This window comes from Macaca fascicularis, chromosome 7 (genome assembly GCF_037993035.2).
Source record: "Macaca fascicularis isolate 582-1 chromosome 7, T2T-MFA8v1.1".
In the NCBI taxonomy this organism is placed as follows: domain Eukaryota; kingdom Metazoa; phylum Chordata; class Mammalia; order Primates; family Cercopithecidae; genus Macaca; species Macaca fascicularis.
Genome location: NC_088381.1, coordinates 161,180,942 through 161,203,825, shown reverse-complemented (window position 1 = coordinate 161,203,825; position 22,884 = coordinate 161,180,942). Strand labels below are relative to the sequence as shown.

The following is a 22,884-nucleotide window of genomic DNA, read 5'->3' as shown; positions in this document are numbered from 1 at the left end:
TAAGTACTCTTGGGCAATCAAACAATGCCAACTAGAAAAAGTTATAGATCGTCAGAAATTATCTGTTTAGTTTATGCTGATGTTTCTAATATTTAGCTGTTATTTATTATAGTACTGTTATCTCTATACAATCATTAAAGAAAAAACTGGTTGGGTGCAGTGACTGATACTTACAATCCCAGCACTTTGGGAGGCCAAGGCGGGCGGATCACCTGAGGTCGAGAGTTTGAGACCAGCCTGACCAACATGGAGAAACCCCATCTCTACTAAAAATACAAAACTAGCCTGGTGTGGTGGCGCATGCCTGTAATCCCAGCTACTTGGGAGGCTGAGGCAGGAGAATAGCTTGAACCTGGGAGGCAGAAGTTGCAGTGAGCCGATCGTGCCATTGCATTCCAGCCTGGGCAACAAGAACGAAACTCCATCTCAAAAAAGAAAAAAACTTACCTGTATATACGGAAAATAGATCACATTGTTAAATTGATATCTGAACCTTTTCTCTGAACATTTTATGTTTCCTTTGGAAAATGTGGGTATAAAGAAGAAATTTCAAGATAATATTTGTGTTTGTGGCCCAGTGTTTTTAGATTCTGATTTATAAGATTGGTCTTTTAATTAATTTTAATACTGATTTCAATTCTAATACTGTCTTCTTTGTAAGAAAGCCACATGTTTGACAAAGATGGGCCAGTATAGAAGAAATGCTTTGCCAGGTTTTCTAATCTGCTGCTGCGCTTGGGTGTCACTGTCACTCAGGCTGGAGTACAGTGGCACACTCAGCTTACTGGAATTCCTGGGCTCAGGTGATCCTCCCACCACAGCCTCCCAAGCAGCCAAGCACTAGGTGTGTGCCACCACGCCAGGCTAATTTATTTTTTATTTTAGTTCTTTTTTTTTTTTTTTTTGAGACGGAATTTCGCTCTTGTTGCCCAGGCTGGAGTGCAATGGTGCAATCTCAGCTCACCACAACTTCCACCTCCCGGGTTCAAGTGATTCTCCTGCCTCAGCCTCGCGAGTAACTGGGACTACCGGCATGCACCACCACGTTAGGCTAATTTAGTATTTTTAGTAGAGACGGGGTTTCTCCATGTTGGTTAGGCTGATGTCAAACTCCCGACCTCAGATAATCCACCCGCCTCGGCCTCCCAAAGTGCTGGGATTACAGACACCGCACCCGGCCTTTTTTTTTTGAGATGGAGTTTGACTCTTTTTGCCCGGGCTGGAGTGAAATGGCACGGTCTCGGCTCACTGTAACCTCCACCTCCCAGGTTCAAGTGATTCTGCTGCCTCAGCCTCCCAAGTAGCTGAGATTACAGGTGCCTGCCACCATGCCTGGCTAATTTTTGTATTTTTAGTAGAGACAGGGTTTCACCATGTTGGCCAGGCTGGTCTCGAACTCCTGACCTTAGGTGATCCACCCACCTTGGTCTCCCAAAGTGCTGGGATTACAGGTGTGAGCCACCGTGCCCAGCTACCAGGCTAATTTTTAAATTTTTTGTCGAGATGGGGGCCTTGCTTTGTAGCCCCGGGTGGTCTCGAAACTCCTGGCTGTAAGCGATCCTCCTGTGTTGGCCTCCCAAAGTGCTAGGATTACAGGCATGAGCCACCGCACCTGACTAATCTGCCTTCTATGGTACAAACAGCCACAGGCAAGCAGAATAAAGTTACTCTTTGAAACAGCTCCAACTTTACTTTTGAACAGGAAAGTCAACTGCACAATCCTACCTAAAAATAAGCTTGACATTAGACTTAGATAAATCTTTTAAAATGTGAAACATATGGAATTTATGCAAGATAGATGTGTTTTCTAAAAGTAAGTCCTTTTGCGTCACAGTAAGAAATGTTTATTTTAATAATAGAATTCTGTGGCCAAGGACGAGAACTTTTACTCTTTTATAACAGGTTGTGATTGCTTGGCTATAGTATTAGGTGGTGCAAAATTAATTTTAAGACATTTAAACCTTTTTGGGAAGAAAAACTTACTTTGGAAAAATAGGAAAAAAAATATGTGAGGAAATCAATTCCCCCCGCCTCTCCGTTTAGAAATGGGCATTCAGAATCGGAGGAATTTTTCTTTCTTTTTTTTTTTTTTTTGAGATGGTCTCTGTTACCCAGGCTGGAGTGCAGTGTCATGATCATAGCTCGCTGCAACTTCAAACTCATTTGGAAGGTAAGGGCTCAAGCAATCTTGAGTTCAGTAGCTCAAGATTCTTGAGGACTCAAACAATCTTCCCACTTAGCCTCTAGAGTAGCCAGGACTACAGGTGCATGCAACCATGCTTGGCTTTTTTTTTTTTTTTTTTTTTTTAAGAGACAAGGGATGTCTCAGTTGCATTGCCTAGGCTGTTTTCTAACTCCTGACCTCAAGTGATCCTCTTCAGCCTCAGCCTCCCCAATAGCTGAATTACAGACTTGAGCCACCATGCCCAGCTTAGACTTAAGAGGATTTATGCTTCTGCCACTAGTTGCCTTTCAAATCCTGGGCCAAATGACCTCCTTTGTCTATCTACTTATCCTTTAGATTTCAGTTTAAACATTTGCTTCAGGCAAACTTTTAAATTTTTTAACTGAAAAAGCCTATACTTTTAAAGGAAATAAAGTTTATGTTTTCTTCCAAATGAGAAAATCAGTTGGAGATGTCTGTGGCCCTCAGTTTATTATGTAGTTTATCTAGTTTCTATTTAACCTATTTAACCTAAAGATGCAACTATCTCTCAAATTGTTCAATCAATGTAAGTATAGACTATCATTTCTTATATTGCAATAAGATGCATACATATAAGACAACCTGAGGCTGAGCATGGTGGCCCACACCTGTAATCGCAGCACTTTAGGAGGCCAAGACGGGCAGATCACCTGAGGTCAGGAGTTCGAGACCAGCCTGGCCAACATGGTGAAACCCTGTCTCTACTAAAAACACAAAAAATTAGCTAGGCATGGTGGTGTGCAGCTGTAATCCCAGCTACTAGGGAGACAGGCAGTAGAATTTCTTGAACCTGGGAGACGTGGGTTGCAGTGAGCTGAGATTGTGCCACCGCACTCCAGCCTGGGTGACAAAGCAAGACTTCGTCTCAAAAAAGAAAAAAAAAGCCGGAAAATCTAAGCTTTTTAACTCAGTCGTCAACCTCTGTGTTATGACAAAACCTTTTTTTTTTTTTTTTTGAGACGGAGTCTCACTGTGTCACCCAGGCTGGAGTGCAGTGGCACCATCTTGGCTCACTGCAAGCTCCACCTCCTGGGTTCATACCATTCTCCCTCCTCAGCCTCCCGAGTAGCTGGGACTACAGGTGCCCGCCACCATGCCTGGCTAATTTTGTTTTCTTTGTATTTTTAGTAGAGACGGGGTTTCACCATGTTAGCCAGGATGGTCTCGATCACCTGACCTCGTGATCCACCTGCCTCGGCCTCCCAAAGTGCTGGGATTACAGGCGTGAGCCACTGCGCCCAGCCCGACAAAATCTTTATAAGCAATTCCTTGTATGAACTATTGTGATTGGTAGTTGAGCACCACACAGTTCAACACTATATCCATACTGGTGATGGGTGCAGATAAGCATGTTTGGGGAAATTAATAACACTACAATGTAAAAATCCAGAAACCATTGTGGAAAATATTAGTAAACGTGATTCATAATAACTGAAATTTCTGAACATTCTGTAAATACGGTCAAAATAAAAATGGAAAAAGTATTAAGTATTTTCAGCACAAATGACTAAGAACGAATTCTTTTATGTAGATCCCTTATATACTAGTCAGGAAAATATAACAGAAAAATAGGCAAAGGAAAGGAACCACAAGATCACAGAAGAAATACACATGGCTTTTCAGTGAAAAAAAAAATGTGCACTTCAAATAAATTGACATTAAAACCACAATGCAATACCATTTTTTTACTTTTCAGACTGAAAAATCAACAGTTTTGATGCAGTATTGAGCTGGAAAGGATGTGGGGTCTATAATATATTCATGGTGAGAGTGTAAATTGCTATAAGCTCTTAGAAAGTCAAGCTGACAATTCTGTTAAAATATTAGGCCGGGGGCGGTGGCTCACGCCTGTAATCCCAGCACTCTGAGAGGCCAAGGTGGGTGGATCACAAGGTCAAGAGATCGAGACCATCCTGGCCAACATGGTGAAACCCCGTCTCTACTAAAAATACAGTAAAAATTGAAAGTTTTGGTGTGCCTGTAGTCCCAGCTACTCGGGAGGCTGAGGCAGGAAAATAGCTTGAACCCAGGAGGCAGAGGTTGCAGTGAGCTGAGATTGAGCCACTGCACTCCAGCCTGGCAACAGAGTGAGACTGTGTCTCAAAACAAAACAAACAAATAAATAAATACATATATATATATGTATATATATATCACATGCTCTTTGACTTAGCAATTTCATTTATAGGTATTTGTCCTACAGAGTAACACGTGCACAAAGATCTATTTATAAGACTATTTGTTGCAGCATTATTAGTAACAAAAGGCTGGAGACAACCTAACTGTTCATCAGAAGACCATAATTAGATAAAAATAGAGGAACCTTAGTACAACAATATTGTGCAGCCATGGAAAACACTAAGGTAAAGCTCTATATGCTGTTAAAGGTCAATCTCTGAGATCTGCTCAATAAAAACTAGCAAGGGGGCTGGGTGCGGTGGCTCACACCTGTAATCCCAGCACTCTGGGAGGCTGAGGCGGGCAGATCACGAGGTCAGGAGATCGAGACCATCCTGCCTAACACGGTGAAACCCCATCTCTACTAAAAATACAAAAAATTAGCCAGATGTGCTGGCGGGCGCCTGTAGTCCCAGCTACTTGGGAGGCTGAGACAGGAGAATCACTTGAACGCAGGAGGGAGAGCTTGCAGTGAGCCAAGATCATGCCACTGCACTCCAGCCTGGGCAACAGAGCGAGACTCTGTATCAAAAAAAAAAAAAAAAGGCCGGAAGGCTGGGCGCGGTGGCTCAAGCCTGTAATCCCAGCACTTCGGGAGGCCGAGACGGGTGGATCACGAGGTCAGGAGATCGAGACCATCCTGGCTAACACGGTGAAACCCCGTCTCTACTAAAAAATACAAAAAACTAGCCGGGCAAGGTGGCAGGCGCCTGTAGTCCCAGCTACTCGGGAGGCTGAGGCAGGAGAATAGCTTGAACCCAGGAGGCAGAGGTTGCAGTGAGCTGAGATTGAGCCACTGCACTCCAGCCTGGCAACAGAGTGAGACTGTGTCTCAAAACAAAACAAACAAATAAATAAATACATATATATATATGTATATATATATCACATGCTCTTTGACTTAGCAATTTCATTTATAGGTATTTGTCCTACAGAGTAACACGTGCACAAAGATCTATTTATAAGACTATTTGTTGCAGCATTATTAGTAACAAAAGGCTGGAGACAACCTAACTGTTCATCAGAAGACCATAATTAGATAAAAATAGAGGAACCTTAGTACAACAATATTGTGCAGCCATGGAAAACACTAAGGTAAAGCTCTATATGCTGTTAAAGGTCAATCTCTGAGATCTGCTCAATAAAAACTAGCAAGGGGGCTGGGTGCGGTGGCTCACACCTGTAATCCCAGCACTCTGGGAGGCTGAGGCGGGCAGATCACGAGGTCAGGAGATCGAGACCATCCTGCCTAACACGGTGAAACCCCATCTCTACTAAAAATACAAAAAATTAGCCAGACGTGCTGGCGGGCGCCTGTAGTCCCAGCTACTTGGGAGGCTGAGACAGGAGAATCACTTGAACGCAGGAGGGAGAGCTTGCAGTGAGCCAAGATCATGCCACTGCACTCCAGCCTGGGCAACAGAGCGAGACTCTGTATCAAAAAAAAAAAAAAAAGGCCGGAAGGCTGGGCGCGGTGGCTCAAGCCTGTAATCCCAGCACTTCGGGAGGCCGAGACGGGTGGATCACGAGGTCAGGAGATCGAGACCATCCTGGCTAACACGGTGAAACCCCGTCTCTACTAAAAAATACAAAAAACTAGCCGGGCAAGGTGGCAGGCGCCTGTAGTCCCAGCTACTCGGGAGGCTGAGGCAGGAGAATGGCGTGAACCCGGGAGGCGGAGCTTGCAGTGAGCTGAGATCCAGCCACTGCACTCCAGCCCGGGCGACAGAGCGAGACACTGTCTCCAAAAAAAAAAAAAAAAAAAAAAAAAAAAAAAAAAAATTATCAATGTATAGAACTGTATAGAATGCTACTATGCTACCATTGGGGAATAAGCTAGATAGACATATGTCTCTGAAAGAATAGCACAACTACCTCTGGGAAGAGGGAGGGGAGTAGGAGTTGAGAGTGAGGGAGATTTTTCATTTTATGCCCTTTTGTTCTTTTTCCATTAAAAAAAGGATGTACTTTTCTACATGAATACAGAAAATGTTATTTTGAAACTTTCAATTATTTTATTTATTTTTTTATTTTTTTGAGACGGAGTCTTGCTCTGTCCCCCAGACTGGAGTACAGTGGGAGGATCTTGGCTCACTGCAAGCTCCGCCTCCCGGGTTCATGCCGTTCTCCTGCCTCAGCCTCCCGAGTAGCTGGGACCAGCACCATGCCCGGTTAATTTTTTTGAGTAGGCGCCCACCACCATTCCCGGTTAATTTTTTTGTATTTTTAGTAGAGATGGGGTTTCACCGTGTTAGCCAGGATGGTCTCAATCTCCTGACCTCGTGATCTGCCTGCCTCTGCCTCCCAAAGTGCTGGGATTACAGCTGTGAGCCACCTCACCCAGCCAAAACTTTCCATTTCTAATTTTACAAAGTTATGCTTTAGATTTAATAAGAACACAGCAGCCATATTAACAGTTTAAAACACTGTCATGTTGGTAATTCAGGGCGAAAAATAACCAGTTCAGACTTTAAAAGCAAAGCAAAAAAAATCCACATTTCCCATTCAACTACTTTGTCAGAAGAAGGAGGAAAAGCCCAGCACAGTGGCTCTCCCTGGTAATCCTAGCACTTTGGGAGGTGGAGGTGGGAGGATCCCTTGAGCCCAGGAGTTTGAGACAAGCCTGGACAACAGAGCGAGACCTTGTTTCAAAAAAGAAAACAAGAAAAAGAATGATAATGCCACTTCCAGAGAGTAGGAGAGCTTGGCTAAATATGAAATAAGATACCATAAAAAAAGAGCCACCTTGGCCAAGCACGGTGGCTCACACCTGTAATCCCAGCACCTTGGGAGGCTGAGAAATAAGATACCATAAAAAAAGAGAAGAGGTATTTCTAAAACTGATGTGCCTAACCTTAAAAAACATGGCCTATGGCCAGTGTGTTATTTTCAAAGTATAAAATGAATCTCACAATGTTGCTGTAAGTACTCCACTTCTCAGGTGACCTTTGAGATCAGAATTGCTCTATTTAAAGACATGGCCCAGGAAACTGAAGTTAGACAGTAAGCTTCTATTTAAATCTTTTAAAAAGTAGCAGCTGACATTGGGATAGTAACAGGCCATAGGGTGCAGTTTTAAATAGAGATTTATTCCAATGCCAAAAATTCCACTGGGGATGGAAGTAACTTCTAGAAACAGTAGTTTAAATGAGTGCTTTACAAGTCCAAGATATTGAACACCAGAGTACTCAACTGTGTGCTGTAGCTCTAAGAGCTGTGACACTTGGCCAGGCACAGTGACTCACACCTGTAATCCCAGCACCTTGGGAGGATGAGGCAGGAGGATTGCTTGAGCCCTGGGAGCTTGAAACCAGCCTGGGCAACATAGCAAGACCCCATCCCTTTAAAAAAAAAAAAAAAGAGCTGTGATACTTGCTGCATGTGAGGTGGTTTAAGAAACCATTATCTTCATGATTGTAGCTTGAGAATTTCTCAGGGACTCTAACCACCACTTAAACCTTGTTTGTGAATGTGTTTTTCCCTGCATCAGTAAAGAAAATTGGCCAGGCGTGGTGGCTCACATCTGTAATCCCAGCACTTTGAGTGACCAAGGTGGGCAGATCGCTTGAACCCAGGACCTTGAGACCAGCCTGGCAATGTGGTGAAACCCCATCTCTAAAAATAAAAACAAAAAATAAAGAAAATTCCAAGACAGGCCAGGTGCGGTGGCTCAGGCCTGTAATCCCAGCACTTTGGGAGGCCGAGGCAGGCGGATCACGAGGTCAGGAGATCAAGACCATCCTGGCTAACATGGTGAAACCCCGTCTGTACTAAAAACACAAAAAATTAGCCAGGCGTGGTGGTGGGCGCCTGTAGTCCCAGCTACTCAGGAGGCTGAGGCAGGAGAATGGCGTGAACCCAGGAGGCGGAGCTTGCAGTGAGCCGAGATCGCGCCACTGCACTCCAGCCTGGGCGACAGAGCGAGACTCCATCTCAAAAAAAAAAAAAAAAGAAAAGAAAATTCCAAGACAACCAATATTACAAGAACTGTTGGTAAAACATATTGTAGTCTGTCCCTGGATCTAAAATAAATAAGTTGAGATACTCATTTTAAATCTTGGCCTTGAAGATAATATATCCCTAAATGCGGAAATATGAAAGAGCTCAACAACTAAACTAGAAGACAGGACAGATTGTACTATGCGTTTAACAGTAAATGTTTATTTTATTTTATTTTATTTTATTTTGAAACAGAGTCTTGGTCTGTCACCCAGGCTGGAGTGCAGTGGCACGATCTCAGCTCACTACAACTTCTGCCTTCCGGGTTCAAGTGATTCTCCTGCCTCAGCCTCCTGAGTAGCTGAGATTATAGGTATGCATCACCATGCCCAAATTTATTTTTAGTAGAGACAGGGTTTGGCCATGTTGGCCAAGCTGGTCTCAAACTCCGGACCTCAGATGATCTGCCTGCCTCAGCCTCCCAAAGTTCTGGGATTACAGGTGTGAGCCACTGCGCCCGGCCAGATGTTAACTTTTAACCTTTATTCTATCTGGACAGTGAACTAGATTGTTTTGTAGTCTAGCAAGAAAAGTGTTTAGTGGCAATAAGATTTACTCATTCAATAAAAAATTACTGAGCAACTACTATGTGCCGGGCACTGTTCTAGGCATAGGGTCCACAGCAGTGCACAAAGAGACAAAATTTCTGCTCTCATAAGAGTTTAGATTCTGACAAAATATATAACATAGTACATGATGCTAGGTGCTCTGGAGAAACACAGGAAAGTGGATGCTTAATTTCAAATACGGGTCATCAGAGGCAGCCTTACTAAGGTGACATTTCAGCAGGCCAGGGTGGAGCATCCAGACAGAAGATACACTGAGAGCAGAGGCCCTGGATCAGGGTATTCTGGTGAGTTCAAGAATCAGCAGGAAGACCAGTGTCTGGAGTGGAGTCAAGGGCAGAGGGAGTAGTAGAAAGTGAAGTCAAGGCCAGGTGTGGTGGTGCACCCCTGTAATTCCAGCACTTTGGGAGGCTGAGGCAGGTGGATCACTTGAGGTCAGGAGTTCGAGACCAGTCTGGCCAACATGGTGAAACCCTGTCTCTACTAAACATATGAAAATTAACTGGGCATGGTGGTGGGTGCCTGTAATCCCAGCTATTCAGGAGGCTGAGGCAGGATAATCACTGGAACCCAGGAGGCGGAGGTTGCAGTGAGCTGAGATTATGCCACTCCAGCCTGGGCAATAAGAGCGAAACTCCATTTCAAATAAATAAATAAAAGAAAATGAAGTCAAGGTCAAGGGCAGGGCAGGGCCATTCATTTATTACTTGCCATGTTAAGGACTTTGCTTTTCATTCTGAGAAGGGAAGCTTTGGGAGGATTTTTGAGAGGAGTAACATTTTAAAAGGATCCCCCTGGCCACAGGGATGATAACGGACTCGTAGGAAACTGAAGGCACAGATTTTGATGGGTGGAGAGATCGGCAGCTTAGATTTGAACAGGTTCAATTTCACGTACCTGGTAAGACATCTTACCAAGCACCATGTCAAGGCCTATCAAACAGGCAATTGTATAGTAAAGTCTGGAGCTCAGGAGAGGGATCCAAGGTAGTGACATAAATTTGTATATTTATTTATTTAGAGACAGACTCTTGCTCTGTCGCCCAGGCTGGAGTGCAGTGGTACAATCTCCATTCACTGCAACCTCCACCTCCCAGGCTCAAGTGATCCTCCCACATCCACCTCCCAAGTAGCTGGGATCACAGACACGTGCCATCATGCCTGGCTAATTTTTGTATTTTTAGTAGAGACGGGGTTTTGCCACGTTGCCCAGGCTGGTCTCAAACTCCTGGCCTCAAGTGATCCGCCCCCCTTGGCCTCCCACAGTGCTGGGATTACATGCATGAGCCATCATGCCTGGCCAATGCGTATATTGAAAGCCATGAGCCATGGATGAGATGTCCAAAGGAGTACACACAGAAAAAAGAACTGGGGCACCCCAGCATTTAGAGGTTGAGCAGATCCCCAACAAGGAACTAGCAAAGAAGACTTAAGAAGCTGCTGAGGGCCGGGAGTGGTGACTCATGCCTGTAATCCCAGCACTTTGGGAGGGTGAGGTAGGAAGATCACTTGAAGTGAGGAGTTGGAGACCAGCCTGGCCAACATGGTGAAACCCCATCTCTATTAAAAATACGAAAATTAGCCGACACAGTGGTGCATGCCTGTGGTCCCAGCTACTTGGGAGGCTAAGGTGGGAGAATCACTTGAACCCAGGAGGTGGAGGCTGCAGTGAGCCGAGATCATACCACTGCACTCCAGCCTGAGCAACAGAGCAAGAGCTTGTCTCAAAAAAAAAAAAAAGGAAAAAAAAGCTGGTGAGGAAGGCGGCAAACCAGTTAAATATCTAGAATGGGACCATCTAATACACAGTGCCACATGTGCTATTTAATTAGAATTTAAAACTCAGTTTCTCAGTCACATTAGCCACATTTTTTCTTTTTGAGAGACAGGATCTCACCCTGTTGCCCAGGCTGGGGTGCAGTGGTGCGATCATAGCTCACCGCAGCTTCGAACTCCTGGGCTCAGGGTATCGTTCCACCTTAGCTTCCCAAGTTGTCGGCATACAGGTGTGAGCCACCATGCCAGGCTCATGTTAGCCCCGTTTCAAGAGCTACTTTCGGGTAGCTATTGGCTACCGATCTGGACAGCAAAGATAAAGCACATCGCCAGCATTGCTCAAGTTCTATTGGACGGTGCTGGTCAAGAAGACAACTGAAGAAAGTACCTCAAGGACAGGGAGTGTCAAAAACTAATAGTAATAATAATTTGAGGGTAGAGACTTGACCATTGGATTTAGTTATGTGTAAGTGACCAGCAACTTCCTGACAGGACAGCAGTTTTGGTAGAGTGGGAGGCAAAAGCCTGATAGAAGTATATTCAGGACAAACTGGAGGAGAGGACTCGAAATCAAAAGAGACAGCTCTCAAGATTTGCAATTAAGATGGCTAGGGTGAATTGAACTGCAACGTATTTGTTGAAGCTGTTCCAAAGACAAGCACAATTCTCATGACAGCTGAGTTTTTGGCAAATGGCACATAAAAACCCATGGACCAGCGATTTGTAACCCTGAGAGAATCATTTGAAGATTGCTTGGGGTCCATCCCAGAGACGCAACTCGTTGGAAAGGGACCCTGGCATTGTTTAAATATAAGTTTTCCTTGGGTAATTCTAATGTACATAAAGCCACAGTCCAAGACCTACTCACTGCCTTAGAGCAAAGCATAAATATGCATGCATGATGATTCCCAATCATGCTCCAAAATTATATGGCACTTCTTATGTTGGAAAATTTATTAAATGATGGCACATATTTGCTGCAAAGATGAGACATGGTATTGTGGTAAGTTTTTCTGCCAGTGTTTTGGAGATTGAGAATGTTAAATCCATCAAGATAGGAATCAACACTAGATAATCTTTGCTTATTATTTTTATTATTTTTTTGTTTAAGACAGAGTTTCGCTCTTGTTGCCCAGGCTGGAGTGCAACGGTGCGATCTCGGCTCACCACAAACTCCACCTCCCAGGTTCAAGCGATTCTCCTGCCTCAGCCTCCTGAGTAACTGGGATTACAGGCATGCCCCACCACACCCGGCTAATTTTGTATTTTTAGTAGAGATGGGGTTTCACCATGTTAGCCAGGCTGGTCTAGAATTCCCGACCTCAGGTGATCCGCCCACCTCGGCCTCCCAAAGTGCTGGGATTACAGGCGTGACCCACCGCGCCCAGCTGATAATCTTTAAAAAAAAGAAAAGAAGAAAAAAAGACTAACCCTACTCACCATGAACAAATGTGCTGGTTTCACTACCCTGGGGGTACAGTTACTCACAGAAGCACTTTATCTGATGACTGTACTTCCCCAAAGAAAAGCCTTCCCTTAACTGTACAAATTTTGAAATAGAATCAAGTTCTAACCTTTAGAGAATCACAACTTTTACTTTAAAACTGGTATTATGAACAATTTAATATTAAAAAAAGAGACAACTTAGAAACTAGTAGCATCTTTAAAACCAGAAAATTTACATGGGGACTAAAGCTCCATGAATTACATGATTCTGTAATTCAGTTTTCTGTTCCCTATACTGGCACTTTTGAAAAAATAAAATATCTGGCATGTTTTGGTGAAAAATCTCAACAGGATTACTTCATTTCACATATAGTTGCAAATAAAATCACCTATCAAATCACTATAGGATATAGCTCTATTTTTCTCTTTTTTTTTTTTTTTTTTTTTTTGAGACGGAGTCTCGCTGTGTTGCCCGGGCTGGAGTGCAGTGGCCGGATCTCAGCTCACTGCAAGCTCCGCCTCCGGGGTTTACGCCATTCTCCTGCCTCATCCTCCCGAGTAGCTGGGACTACAGGGCCGCCATCTCGCCCGGCTAGTTTTTTGTATTTTTTAGTAGAGACGGGGTTTCACCGTGTTAGCCAGGATGGTCTCGATCTCCTGACCTCGTGATCCACCCGTCTCGGCCTCCCAAAGTGCTGGGATTACAGGCTTGAGCCACCGCGCCCGGCCAGCTCTATTTTTCTCATCTCTGGAAGCGACTGTTTCCTAGTTATGAATCCTAGAATGTTTGTCCCCTCCCTAAAATCCCTGAAGCACTTACTATATTTGCTGTTCATCTCACTAAGTAATCCTGTATTCACTGTTTTTTGTATTGTGATGTGAATATGAAGTAAATGGGCTGGGCACAGTGGCTCACACCTGTAATCCCAGCACTTTGGGAGGCCAAGGCGGGTGGATCACCTGAGGTCAGGAGTTCGAGACCAGCCTGGCTAACATGGTGAAACACCATCTCTACTAAAAATACAAAAATTAGCCAGGTGTGGTGGCATGCACCTGTAATCCCAGCTGCTTGGGAGGCTGAGGCAGGAGAATCACTTGAACCCAGGAGGCAGAGGTTTCAGTGAGCCAAGACCACATCATTATTCTCCAGCCTGGGCAACACAGTAAGACTCTGTCTCAAAAAAAAAAAAAAAAAAAAAAAAAAGAAAGAAAAGAAAAAAATGATGATCTGCTATCATACACAGGTCTCCTAGCCATCAATTTCTTTTTTCTTTTTTTTTTTTTTTTTTTTTTGAGACAGAGTCTTGCCCTGTCACCCAGGCTGGAGTGCAATGGCACTATATCAGCTCACTGCAACCTCCGCCTCCTGGGTTCAAGTGATTATCCTGCCTCAGCCTCCCGAGTAGCTGGGATTACAGGCAAACGCCTCCATGCTCAGCTAATTTTTGTATTTTTCAGTAGAGTCAGGGCTTCACCCCTGTTGGCCAGGCTGGTCTCAAACTCCTGACCTTGTGATCCACCCACCTCGGCCTCCCAAAGTGCTGGGATTACAGGCGTGACCCACTGTGCCCAGCCGCCAGGCTAATTTTTTAATTATTCCCTAGCCATCAATTTCAACTTCTTCCTCTATCCAAGAGCTAACAGATTAAAAAATATATTTCACTTTTTCCTCTTTACCTTACCTAAAAAATGCTTTGAACTATTAAATAGCCACAAACTAGAAATAACCCACAACTTGGATAAATAGGTCCTAAATAATCAAAAAGCAGATTAAACCTGCAATCTGAAATGTAGTAATTACATTTGGAAACACTAAGTTTACTACATTAATCCTACTCTATTTTAATATTTCTACTATCAAGGCAAAAGGCAATATAATCTTGAAAGACAGAGATGGACTGAACATTTTCTTACCAAATCCCAAAATACTAGAATTTGAAGTATCAAGAGAGATGGATCTACTTCATTCAAAAGGAATTACTACTTTGCAATACCAGTGGCAACCTCACAAACCTTGCATTACATGAAAGTTTTTTTTTTTTTTTTGAGATAAGTCTTGTTCTTGTGGCCCAGGCTGGAGTGCAGTGGCGTGATCTTGGCTCACTGCAACTTCTCTCTCCCGGGTTCAAGCGATTCTCCTCCCTCAGCCTCCCAAGTAGCTGGGATTACAGGCATGCACAACCAGCCCTGGCTGATTTTTGTATTTTTAGTAGAGACAGGGTTATGCCATGTTGTCCAGGCTGGTCTTGAATTCCTGGCCTCAAATGATCTGCCCGCCTCGGACTCCCAAAGTGCTGGGAGTAGCATGAGCCATCCTTTTTAATAGAAAAGGAGTCTTGCCATGTTGCCCAGGCTGGTCATGAACTCCTGGGCTCAGGCTATCCTCCCACCTCTGCCTCCCAAAGTGCTGGGATTACAGATGTGAGCCACCACGACCAGCCTACATAAAGCATTTATAAAACAAAACTGAAATAATTGTCTTAAATCACTGCCTCAAGACTAATAAAACTGAAAACTCTCGATGATTTACCTCAGATTACTCTCTTTTTTGAGAAGCAGTATAGAATGATAAAAAAGCTGGAGATCTGAAGCTGACATCCTGGGTTCAAATCTTGGCTCTTTCACTTACTGGCTGTATGACTATGTACCAGTTATTCGTATGTGTTTCAGATTTCTTCCTCTGTAAAAGGATACTAGTAGCAGTATAATACCTACCTCCCAAGACTGTTGTGAAGAATAAATGTAAATCACTCATAAACAATGCCTGGGGCCGGGCGCGGTGGCTCAAGCCTGTAATCCCAGCACTTTGGGAGGCCGAGATGGGCGGATCACGAGGTCGGGAGATCGAGACCATCCTGGCTAACACGGTGAAACCCCGTCTCTACTAAAAAAATACAAAAAACTAGCCGGGCGAGGTGGCGGGCGCCTGTAGTCCCAGCTACTCGGGAGGCTGAGGCAGGAGAATGGCGTGAACCTGGGAGGTGGAGCTTGCAGTGAGCTGAGATCCGGCCACTGCACTCCAGCCTGGGCGACAGAGCGAGACTCCGTCTCAAAAAAAAAAAAAAAAAAAAAACAATGCCTGTAACATGCATACTGAAGACTTAAAAGATGCAAGTGATTTGGTCATCTGAACCTCACAGAAACAGGTATTTCAAACTGCTGCTTACTTTGAGGATTCCATGTACTGTATCAAAAGATATATCATTTCAGTAACTAGACCTTTGGAGGCAGTGAGATAAATGAGACTAATTTATCTGAAAGATCTGATCTGCTACTTTTGCATGACAAAGGTACCTGTTTTATCTTTTAAGTAAAAGCTTGCTATGAAATACTCAGCCTTCCTTTCTGCTTCAGTCAGATGTAGTGAAAAGATGAGGTTGCTAGGAAACTTTCAGATTTCTAGTAGACAAATGGAGAAGAACTTGTCAATAATATTGCCATTTCCATTCTTTGACATGACTGGGCAAACAGTACCCAGTGCTTAAAACATTTGTCATTTGTGAGAAGCACTATGCCTCTGTGGTTAGTAACGAAGGCATGAGAATACCTGGTTATAACCCTGGCTCTGCTACTCGCTGTGACCTTTGGCAAGTTACTTGCCTTCTCTGCCTCAGTTTCCTTATCTGTGAAATCTGGATAATAATAGCCATCTTATAGGGTTGTTCAGAGTTAACATGAGTTAATTTCCATAAAGCTCTTAGAATAGGGTTCAACAGAATCAGCACCAAAAAGTGTTAAATTATTAAAAGCATAAAATGTTTTCCAGTATTAATGACATAACTGTATAAAAATATATCTTGATCTCACACAGAAAAGAAGACATTCTACTGTGTCCATGTTTTAGTTATTTGTATTAGTACCAGATGTGAGGTAGTACAAATGCAAAGGAGAAGGTATACAAGGATCACATCTTCATGTAATTAACCTACTGCCTGACAACCTGACCTTGGGCCAGAAAAGAAAATCAGAAAGATTATGACTTGATAGCATCTTTTAGAGGGGTCTCATGCATCTGATAAGGACTGGACTAAATTACCTGTTATAGGCTGGGCGTGGTGGCTCATGCCTGTTATCCTAGTACTTTGGGAGGCTGAGACGGATCACTTGAGGTCAGGAGTTCGAGACCAGCCTGGCCAACATGGTGAAACCCCATCTCTACTAAAAAATACAAAAATTAGCCGGGCATGGTGGCGGGTGCCTGTAATCCCAGCTACTTGGGAGGCTGAGGCAGGAGAATAGTGTGAACCTGGGAGGCGGAGGTTGCAGTGAGCTGAGATCGCACTACTGTACACCAGCCTGGGTGACAGAGCGAGACTCCGTCTCAAAATAAATAAATAAATAAATAAATAAAATACAGCTGGGCATGGTGGCTCATGCCTGTAATCCCAGGCCTTTGGGAGGCTGACACAGGCGGATTACCTTGGGTGAGGAGTTTGAGAACAGCCTGGCCAACATGCTGTAACCTTCTCTACTAAAATAACAAAAATTAGCCAGGCGTAGGGGCAGTCACCTGTAATCCCAGCTACTCAGGAGGCTGAGGCAAGAGAATCTCTTAAACCGGGGAGGTAGAGGTTGCAGTAAGCCAAAGGTTTCAGTGAGCCGAGAATGCACCACTGCACTCCATCCTGGGTGACAGAGCAAGGCTCCGTCTCAAAAAAAATAATAATTTTAATTAATTAATTAATAACCTGCTTATTTTCATTGAACACATTGTTTCCATCTTCTATTTGTAAGTTATTTCTAGCCTTTCAACATTTACCATTTAGTCTCTTCCCAAATAGTTTTCTAAACTAGTAGCAATGGGGCACATGTTCTCAGGGCCTCCTGAGACTGTGTCACAAGCCATGGAAAAAAAATTTTTTTTAATTAAAAATAGCTGGGCATGGGAGCCACGCCAGTAATCCTAGCACTTAGGGAGTGCTAGAGGGGAGGAAAGCTTGAGCCCAGGAGTTCGAGACCTGCCTGGGCAACGTGGCGAGACCTCATTCTCCACAAAAAAGAAAAATATAAAAAATAAAACCATTAAAAGCACTAATAATAATTTAGCTAGCCATTACCAAGAGGAAGAACAAATTCTGCTTATCAAGACAGCCATTACCTTAATACTTTTTTTAGCAATGCCTCATAAGCTGACAGCAAGTATAAACAGCTGGCTTAGCTGCAATAGAATGAATCGGTGTTTTAAGTGTGAAGAATTTAAAGCAAGCCAAGTAATTGTATAAAATTTAAATTTTATGATCATGTCTGGACCTTTTTACACTTAACACAATGGAAATGTTCATATTCATTTTTTTTCCCCAAAGGAAAAATTTCTGAATCATCACTATGTTGCACAGTAGAATAGAAATATGAATTCAGGTACTCAGTCAAGTTTCTAAAGAATGCAAATAACAGACACGATTTAACTTCCAAAATCTGAAGTCATCAACATGATTTTGTAGTACTCTATCTCAGGTTTTACCTAAAAATTCATTATTATTCAGATAAAGATAGCCCCCTGATCACATGTTTTTAAAAAGCCTCTGCCCCACCACAACTTCCTGAGATCTGTGAAGAAACTGCAGTCTTGTGATCAGACTCCATATAGGACTGGCAGTTTTGTAATCGTAGGGAAAAAACGGTGACTGATTTTATGTGTCAATCAGTTGTAGTCTGCTGATCTGATTAGAAGCCTTGACAAATGCCTGGTGGCGATTGCAAATAACTGCCAAGCATATAGGGATGATACAGTAGCCCACTGTTTTGGGATCAGCTCTTGTACAAGAGTATAGGAACAAAAACATCTGTAAGTAAGGTACCAGAAAAATAATTGTCCACAACCAAAAAGGCAAGGAGAGTAATCGAGCTTTCAAGGAGTGTGTCCATGTGGTTCCTTCAAGGGGCTCCTCAGGGTGCTGTTGAATGTGTTCCAAGGCCAGCCTATTGTAAGTCTCATTGATTTCAAAAACATAGTAAAATGCTGCTGCACTTGCTAACAGATACAATCCCACTCCAATCCATCCCATCCGCTGACGGAAATTCATCATTCTCCATGCTCTGTGCCTTCAAATTAAAAAAGAAAATACAATTAGGGTCTTGTAGTACTGTCACCGCAACTACTCCAAATGTACTTGCTTTATCTCCAAGAATTCTAGGTCGGGCGCGGTGGCTCACGCCTGTAATCCCAGCACTTTGGGAGGCCGAGGCGGGCGAATCACGAGGTCAGGAGATTGAGACCATCCTGGCTAACATGGTGAAACCCGTCTCTACTAAAAATACAAAAAATTAGCTGGGCGTGGTGGCGGGCGCCTGTAGTCCCAGCTACTCGGGAGGCTGAGGCAGGAGAATGGCGTGAACCCGGGAGGCAGAGCTTGCAGTGAGCCGAGATCGCGCCACTGCACTCCAGCCTGGACGACAGAGCGAGACTCCGTCTCAAAAAAATAAAATTAAATTCGAAAGCATCCCACTAACACACTTAAGATTTAAAATAATTAAACGCCTGTTAAGAAATGTAAAACTTACAGGTTTTGTGTAATAGTTACAATAAAAAAACAAACAAAAACAAAATAACCATTGATTTCAGTATATACTGAGTTCTGCTTTTTAACGGGAATCTCAGAATAAATCACTGCATCCTACTTAAACAAGTCCATAATACCCGCCCTCCAGAAACTGGAATTAAACTAGTTTCCCACAGCACTTTTCACTTTGATAGGTGAAACACTTTCGGCTTTACAGTACTGCTTCAGATGTGAACGCGGGGTGCTACAAGTCAAGCCCCCAAGTTAAGACAGTAACTCCTAAGCACTTACAATGGTCCCGAAAATCTTCCTGTTCCCACGGCAAGCGTTAAAGAGTCATTCAGCTCTGAATAATCGGGTGGCTTTGGCATTTCAGAGAAAGCCACCATAAAATAAATCCCCTGGGTCACCCGGCTAGGAGAAAGGTGAGCGCCGCCAGCCTGGGGCACCAGCTACTAGTGATTAAGAACGGCGTGACTGCGGCGGGTCACGCGCGGCCCGGCCCCCGTCGCCGCCGCCGGAGACCCGCTATGGGGACCTGACCCGGCCGGGAGGCGTCCCCGCCACAAGGGCCTCCAGGCGGCCGGCCCCGCCCCCTGCCGCGCTGCAGCGCCGGCACGCCGCGACCAGGGTTGTGCTGACTGCGCCAGGCCCGGGCCTCGCAGCCCTGCAGCGTCGCGAGCCCAGCGCCAGTCAGCGGCCGCCGGCAGAGCCTGCCTGCAAAGCTAAGGTCCCGGATCTCACCTTCCTGTCCCGGGTGGCCAGCCCGCCCGCCGTCCCGGATGCCGCCGCAGTCGGGGCTTCCGGCTCGGGCCGGAAGCGCGCGCGCCCCGCCCCCCAGAGGCCCGCCCCCCCTCATGACGTCAGATCGCCCCCGCCCGCCGCGCAGCTTCCCCCAGCTAGACCCAAACAGCTGGAATCCGCGCTGGAGCTGGGTATCTAGCTGCGCGGGTGGCGGCACGTCCCTTCAGGTGGGCGGCTGTCTGGGTCTGGCGACTCAGCGCTCCTCAGCCTTTCCTCCCGGTGCCCGATCGCGACTGTCATCGCCCGATCACTTCTTGCTGCGGAGAGCATCACAAGCACCTGGAGGACCGGCATCAGTCGCTTTGGCCCCTGAGTGTCCGTCCGAGCCTAGGGGAGCCCGCCCGCCCTCCCGCACCTCGTCGGGGCCCGGCCAGGCACCTCCGCCGCCGGCGCACGGACGCAGGCACCGAGCACTAGATTACGGTGAGTGGAAGCTGGCCCGGAGAGGCCCTGCAGGCCCGACATCCGCCAGGCACCAGGGCTGGGAGGGGTGAGGGGCGCGCGCCGCAGTGCGGCGGCCCTGGAGTCGCCGCGGGGGGCAGGGCGCGCGGGGCTTGGGGCCTGCACGCGTGCCTTGGACGTTGGCACCCTTAGCTAACCTGTCTGCTGTGTTTTGCAGGCTGCTGGACCTCGGCACGTTGACGAGATTTCCCTGAGGTACCGCGGAGGATTACTTTGAATTGCAGTGGCCGCCTGTGGTCTGGAATATTTAGAACTTAAGTGTATTATTTCGGGCACCATGACTTTGAGGCTTTTGGAAGACTGGTGCAGGGGGATGGACATGAACCCTCGGAAAGCGCTGTTGATTGCCGGCATCTCCCAGAGCTGCAGTGTGGCAGAAATCGAGGAGGCTCTGCAGGCTGGTTTAGCTCCCTTGGGGGAGTACAGACTGCTTGGAAGGATGTTCAGGAGGGATGAGAACAGGAAAGTAGCCTTAGTAGGGCTTACTGCGGAGACTAGTCACGCACTGGTCCCTAAGGAGATACCGGGAAAAGGGGGTATCTGGAGAGTGATCTTTAAGCCCCCTGACTCTGATAATACATTTTTAAGCAGATTAAATGAATTTTTAGCGGGAGAGGGCATGACAGTGGGTGAGTTGACCAGAGCTCTTGCACATGAAAATGGCTCCTTAGACCTAGAGCAGGGCATGATCCCAGAAATGTGGGCCCCTATGTTGGCACAGGCATTAGAGGCTCTTCAGCCTGCCCTGCAATGCTTGAAGTATAAAAAGCTGAGAGTGTTCTCCGGCAGGGAGCCTCCAGAACCAGGAGAAGAAGAATTTGGACGCTGGATGTTTCATACTACTCAGATGATAAAGGCGTGGCAGGTGCCAGATGTAGAGAAGAGAAGGCGATTGCTAGAGAGCCTTCGAGGCCCAGCACTTGATGTTATTCGTGTCCTCAAGATAAACAATCCTTTAATTACTGTCGATGAATGCCTGCAGGCTCTTGAGGAGGTATTTGGGGTTACAGATAATCCTAGAGAGTTGCAGGTCAAATATCTAACCACTTATCAGAAGGATGAGGAAAAGTTGTCGGCTTATGTACTTAGGCTGGAGCCTTTGTTACAGAAGCTGGTACAGAGAGGAGCAATTGAGAGAGATGCTGTGAATCAGGCCCGCCTAGACCAAGTCATTGCTGGCGCAGTCCACAAAACAATTCGCAGAGAGCTTAATCTGCCAGAGGATGGCCCAGCCCCTGGTTTCTTGCAGTTACTGGTACTAATAAAGGATTACGAGGCAGCTGAGGAGGAGGAGGCCCTTCTCCAGGAAGTATTAGAAGGGCATTTCACCTGAGTCTCAGGGAATCACGAAGGGATATGGCAATGAGTAGAGCATGAAGGTAGAACAGTCTATATACTCTTTGACACATACAATCCCTACCTTGTGCTGCCAAGTAACTCATTTTTGTGCAATTCTCAGTATAAGCCCTTTGTCGTTTCTATGCCTATTTAAAGTCTCCTAAAGGTGTAATTGACTAGGAAGGATGTAGTTCTACACTGCTGTTTACCTATTTAAATTCATCCTTGTGAATATCTTTGTTGTTGTTGTAGGGACAGAGTCTCGTGCTCACCCAGGCTGGAGTGCAGTGGCGCGATCTTGGCTCACTGCACCCTCCACCTCCCGGGTTTAAGCTATTCTCCTGCCTCAGTCTCCCGAGTAGCTGGGACTACTCGTGCCACCACGCCCAGCTAAGTTTTGCATTTTCAGTAGAGACAGGGTTTCACCATGTTGGCCAGGCTAATTTCGAACTCCTGACCTCAAGTGATCCACCTGCGTCAGCCTCTGAAAGTGCTGGGATTACAGGTGTGAGCCACTGCGCCCGGCCTCATCCCTGTGAATTTCTTATTGTACAAAAGTTCTTTCACTACCTGTGTGCAGTGCTCTGAGAGGACAGACAAGGCTCGGGTGTATATGCTGACCAGATCTCATTGAAATATCAGCTTGTTTGGTACGAGGCACAAGTGTAGCATGTCACATGTGATCATGTTGGATCATTGACAGTTTTTAGGTATGTATTGACCTACATTTATGATGAAGATCCTGAGTGGAGGTTAAGATACTAAGTTATTTTCTGTATGAATCAAAATTATATTGATTCTGTGCAATCAAAACAAAAGGCAGAATAGAATGCTGAGATTGGTTAAGTTTCAATGACCATCTTTACAGATTTCTGCTATGTGTCATCAAAACATCTAGTTCTGAGTAACATTTTCACGATTGTTATAAAATTATAGATGTGAGCTTCTAAAATAAAGGAATGGTAATAAAATGACGTTGTCTGTTTTGTTTATATCAAGGTTCCAGGAGAGATTTCATTTGAATAAAGAGTTCCCAAAGCATGAATCTGCAAACCACTGGACCTACACAGACTTAGTTCCTTGGACTCTTTCTTCTTGGTGCTCAGGGGTAGGAAACTGTTTTCTAAGTGAAGAGAGCTTCCACTGAAGCAGTAAAACAATGGGGTGAAACAAGACAGTGCACAAATTAGTGCAAGTAGTGCAGATGTATCAGTGTGTCAAATTTGGAGGGAGAAGGAAAGAAATGAACATTGCATGCTGCTGCTTGGAAGATTGGACTAAAAGTTTCTCCGTTTACTCTCTTATTTAGTCCTCTTGGAAAAAGGTTGAGCAGTATAATCTTAGCACTTTGAGAGGCTGAGGCAGGAAGATTGCTTGAACCCAGGAGTTGGAGACCAGCCTGGGTAATGTAAAAAAAAATTTTTTAAACTAGCCGGGCATGGTGGTGTGCACCTGCAGTCCCTGCTACTCAGGAGGCTGAAGCTGGAGGACTGCTTGAGGCCAGGAGGTCAAGGCTGCAGCATGCCATGATCATACCACTGCACTCCAACCCGGGTGACAGAGCAAGACCCTGTCTTAAAAAAAAAAAAAAAAAAAAAAAAAATCCTGCA

The 22,884-nt window shown here is 45.1% G+C and overlaps 2 protein-coding genes across 4 annotated transcripts; one reads left to right on the top strand and one right to left on the bottom strand.

The window, feature by feature from the left end:
- Positions 1–17,384: 17,384 nt before the first annotated feature.
- On the bottom strand, positions 17,385–19,466 carry LYSET (lysosomal enzyme trafficking factor). 2 transcript variants are annotated; one of them, XM_005595701.5, is made up of 2 exons: positions 18,962–19,466; positions 17,385–18,212 (listed from the first exon to the last, which is right to left on the bottom strand). In XM_005595701.5, exons 1-2 carry the CDS (start codon positions 19,057–19,059, stop codon positions 17,801–17,803), a joined length of 510 nt encoding a protein of 169 aa, XP_005595758.1. In that variant the 5' UTR covers positions 19,060–19,466; the 3' UTR covers positions 17,385–17,800. The 2 variants fall into 2 exon arrangements, with proteins under 2 accessions (XP_005595758.1, XP_045252838.1); XM_045396903.3 differs by having other exon boundaries at positions 19,415–19,466.
- On the top strand, positions 19,125–22,245 carry MOAP1 (modulator of apoptosis 1). Of its 2 annotated transcripts, none has more exons than XM_073998135.1 (2): positions 19,125–19,897; positions 20,094–22,245. In XM_073998135.1, the coding sequence occupies exons 1-2, from the start codon at positions 19,453–19,455 to the stop codon at positions 20,114–20,116; spliced, it is 468 nt and encodes a 155-aa protein (XP_073854236.1). In that variant the 5' UTR covers positions 19,125–19,452; the 3' UTR covers positions 20,117–22,245. The 2 variants fall into 2 exon arrangements, with proteins under 2 accessions (XP_073854236.1, XP_045252837.1); XM_045396902.2 differs by having other exon boundaries at positions 19,536–19,897.
- The last annotated feature ends 639 nt before the right edge of the window (positions 22,246–22,884 follow it).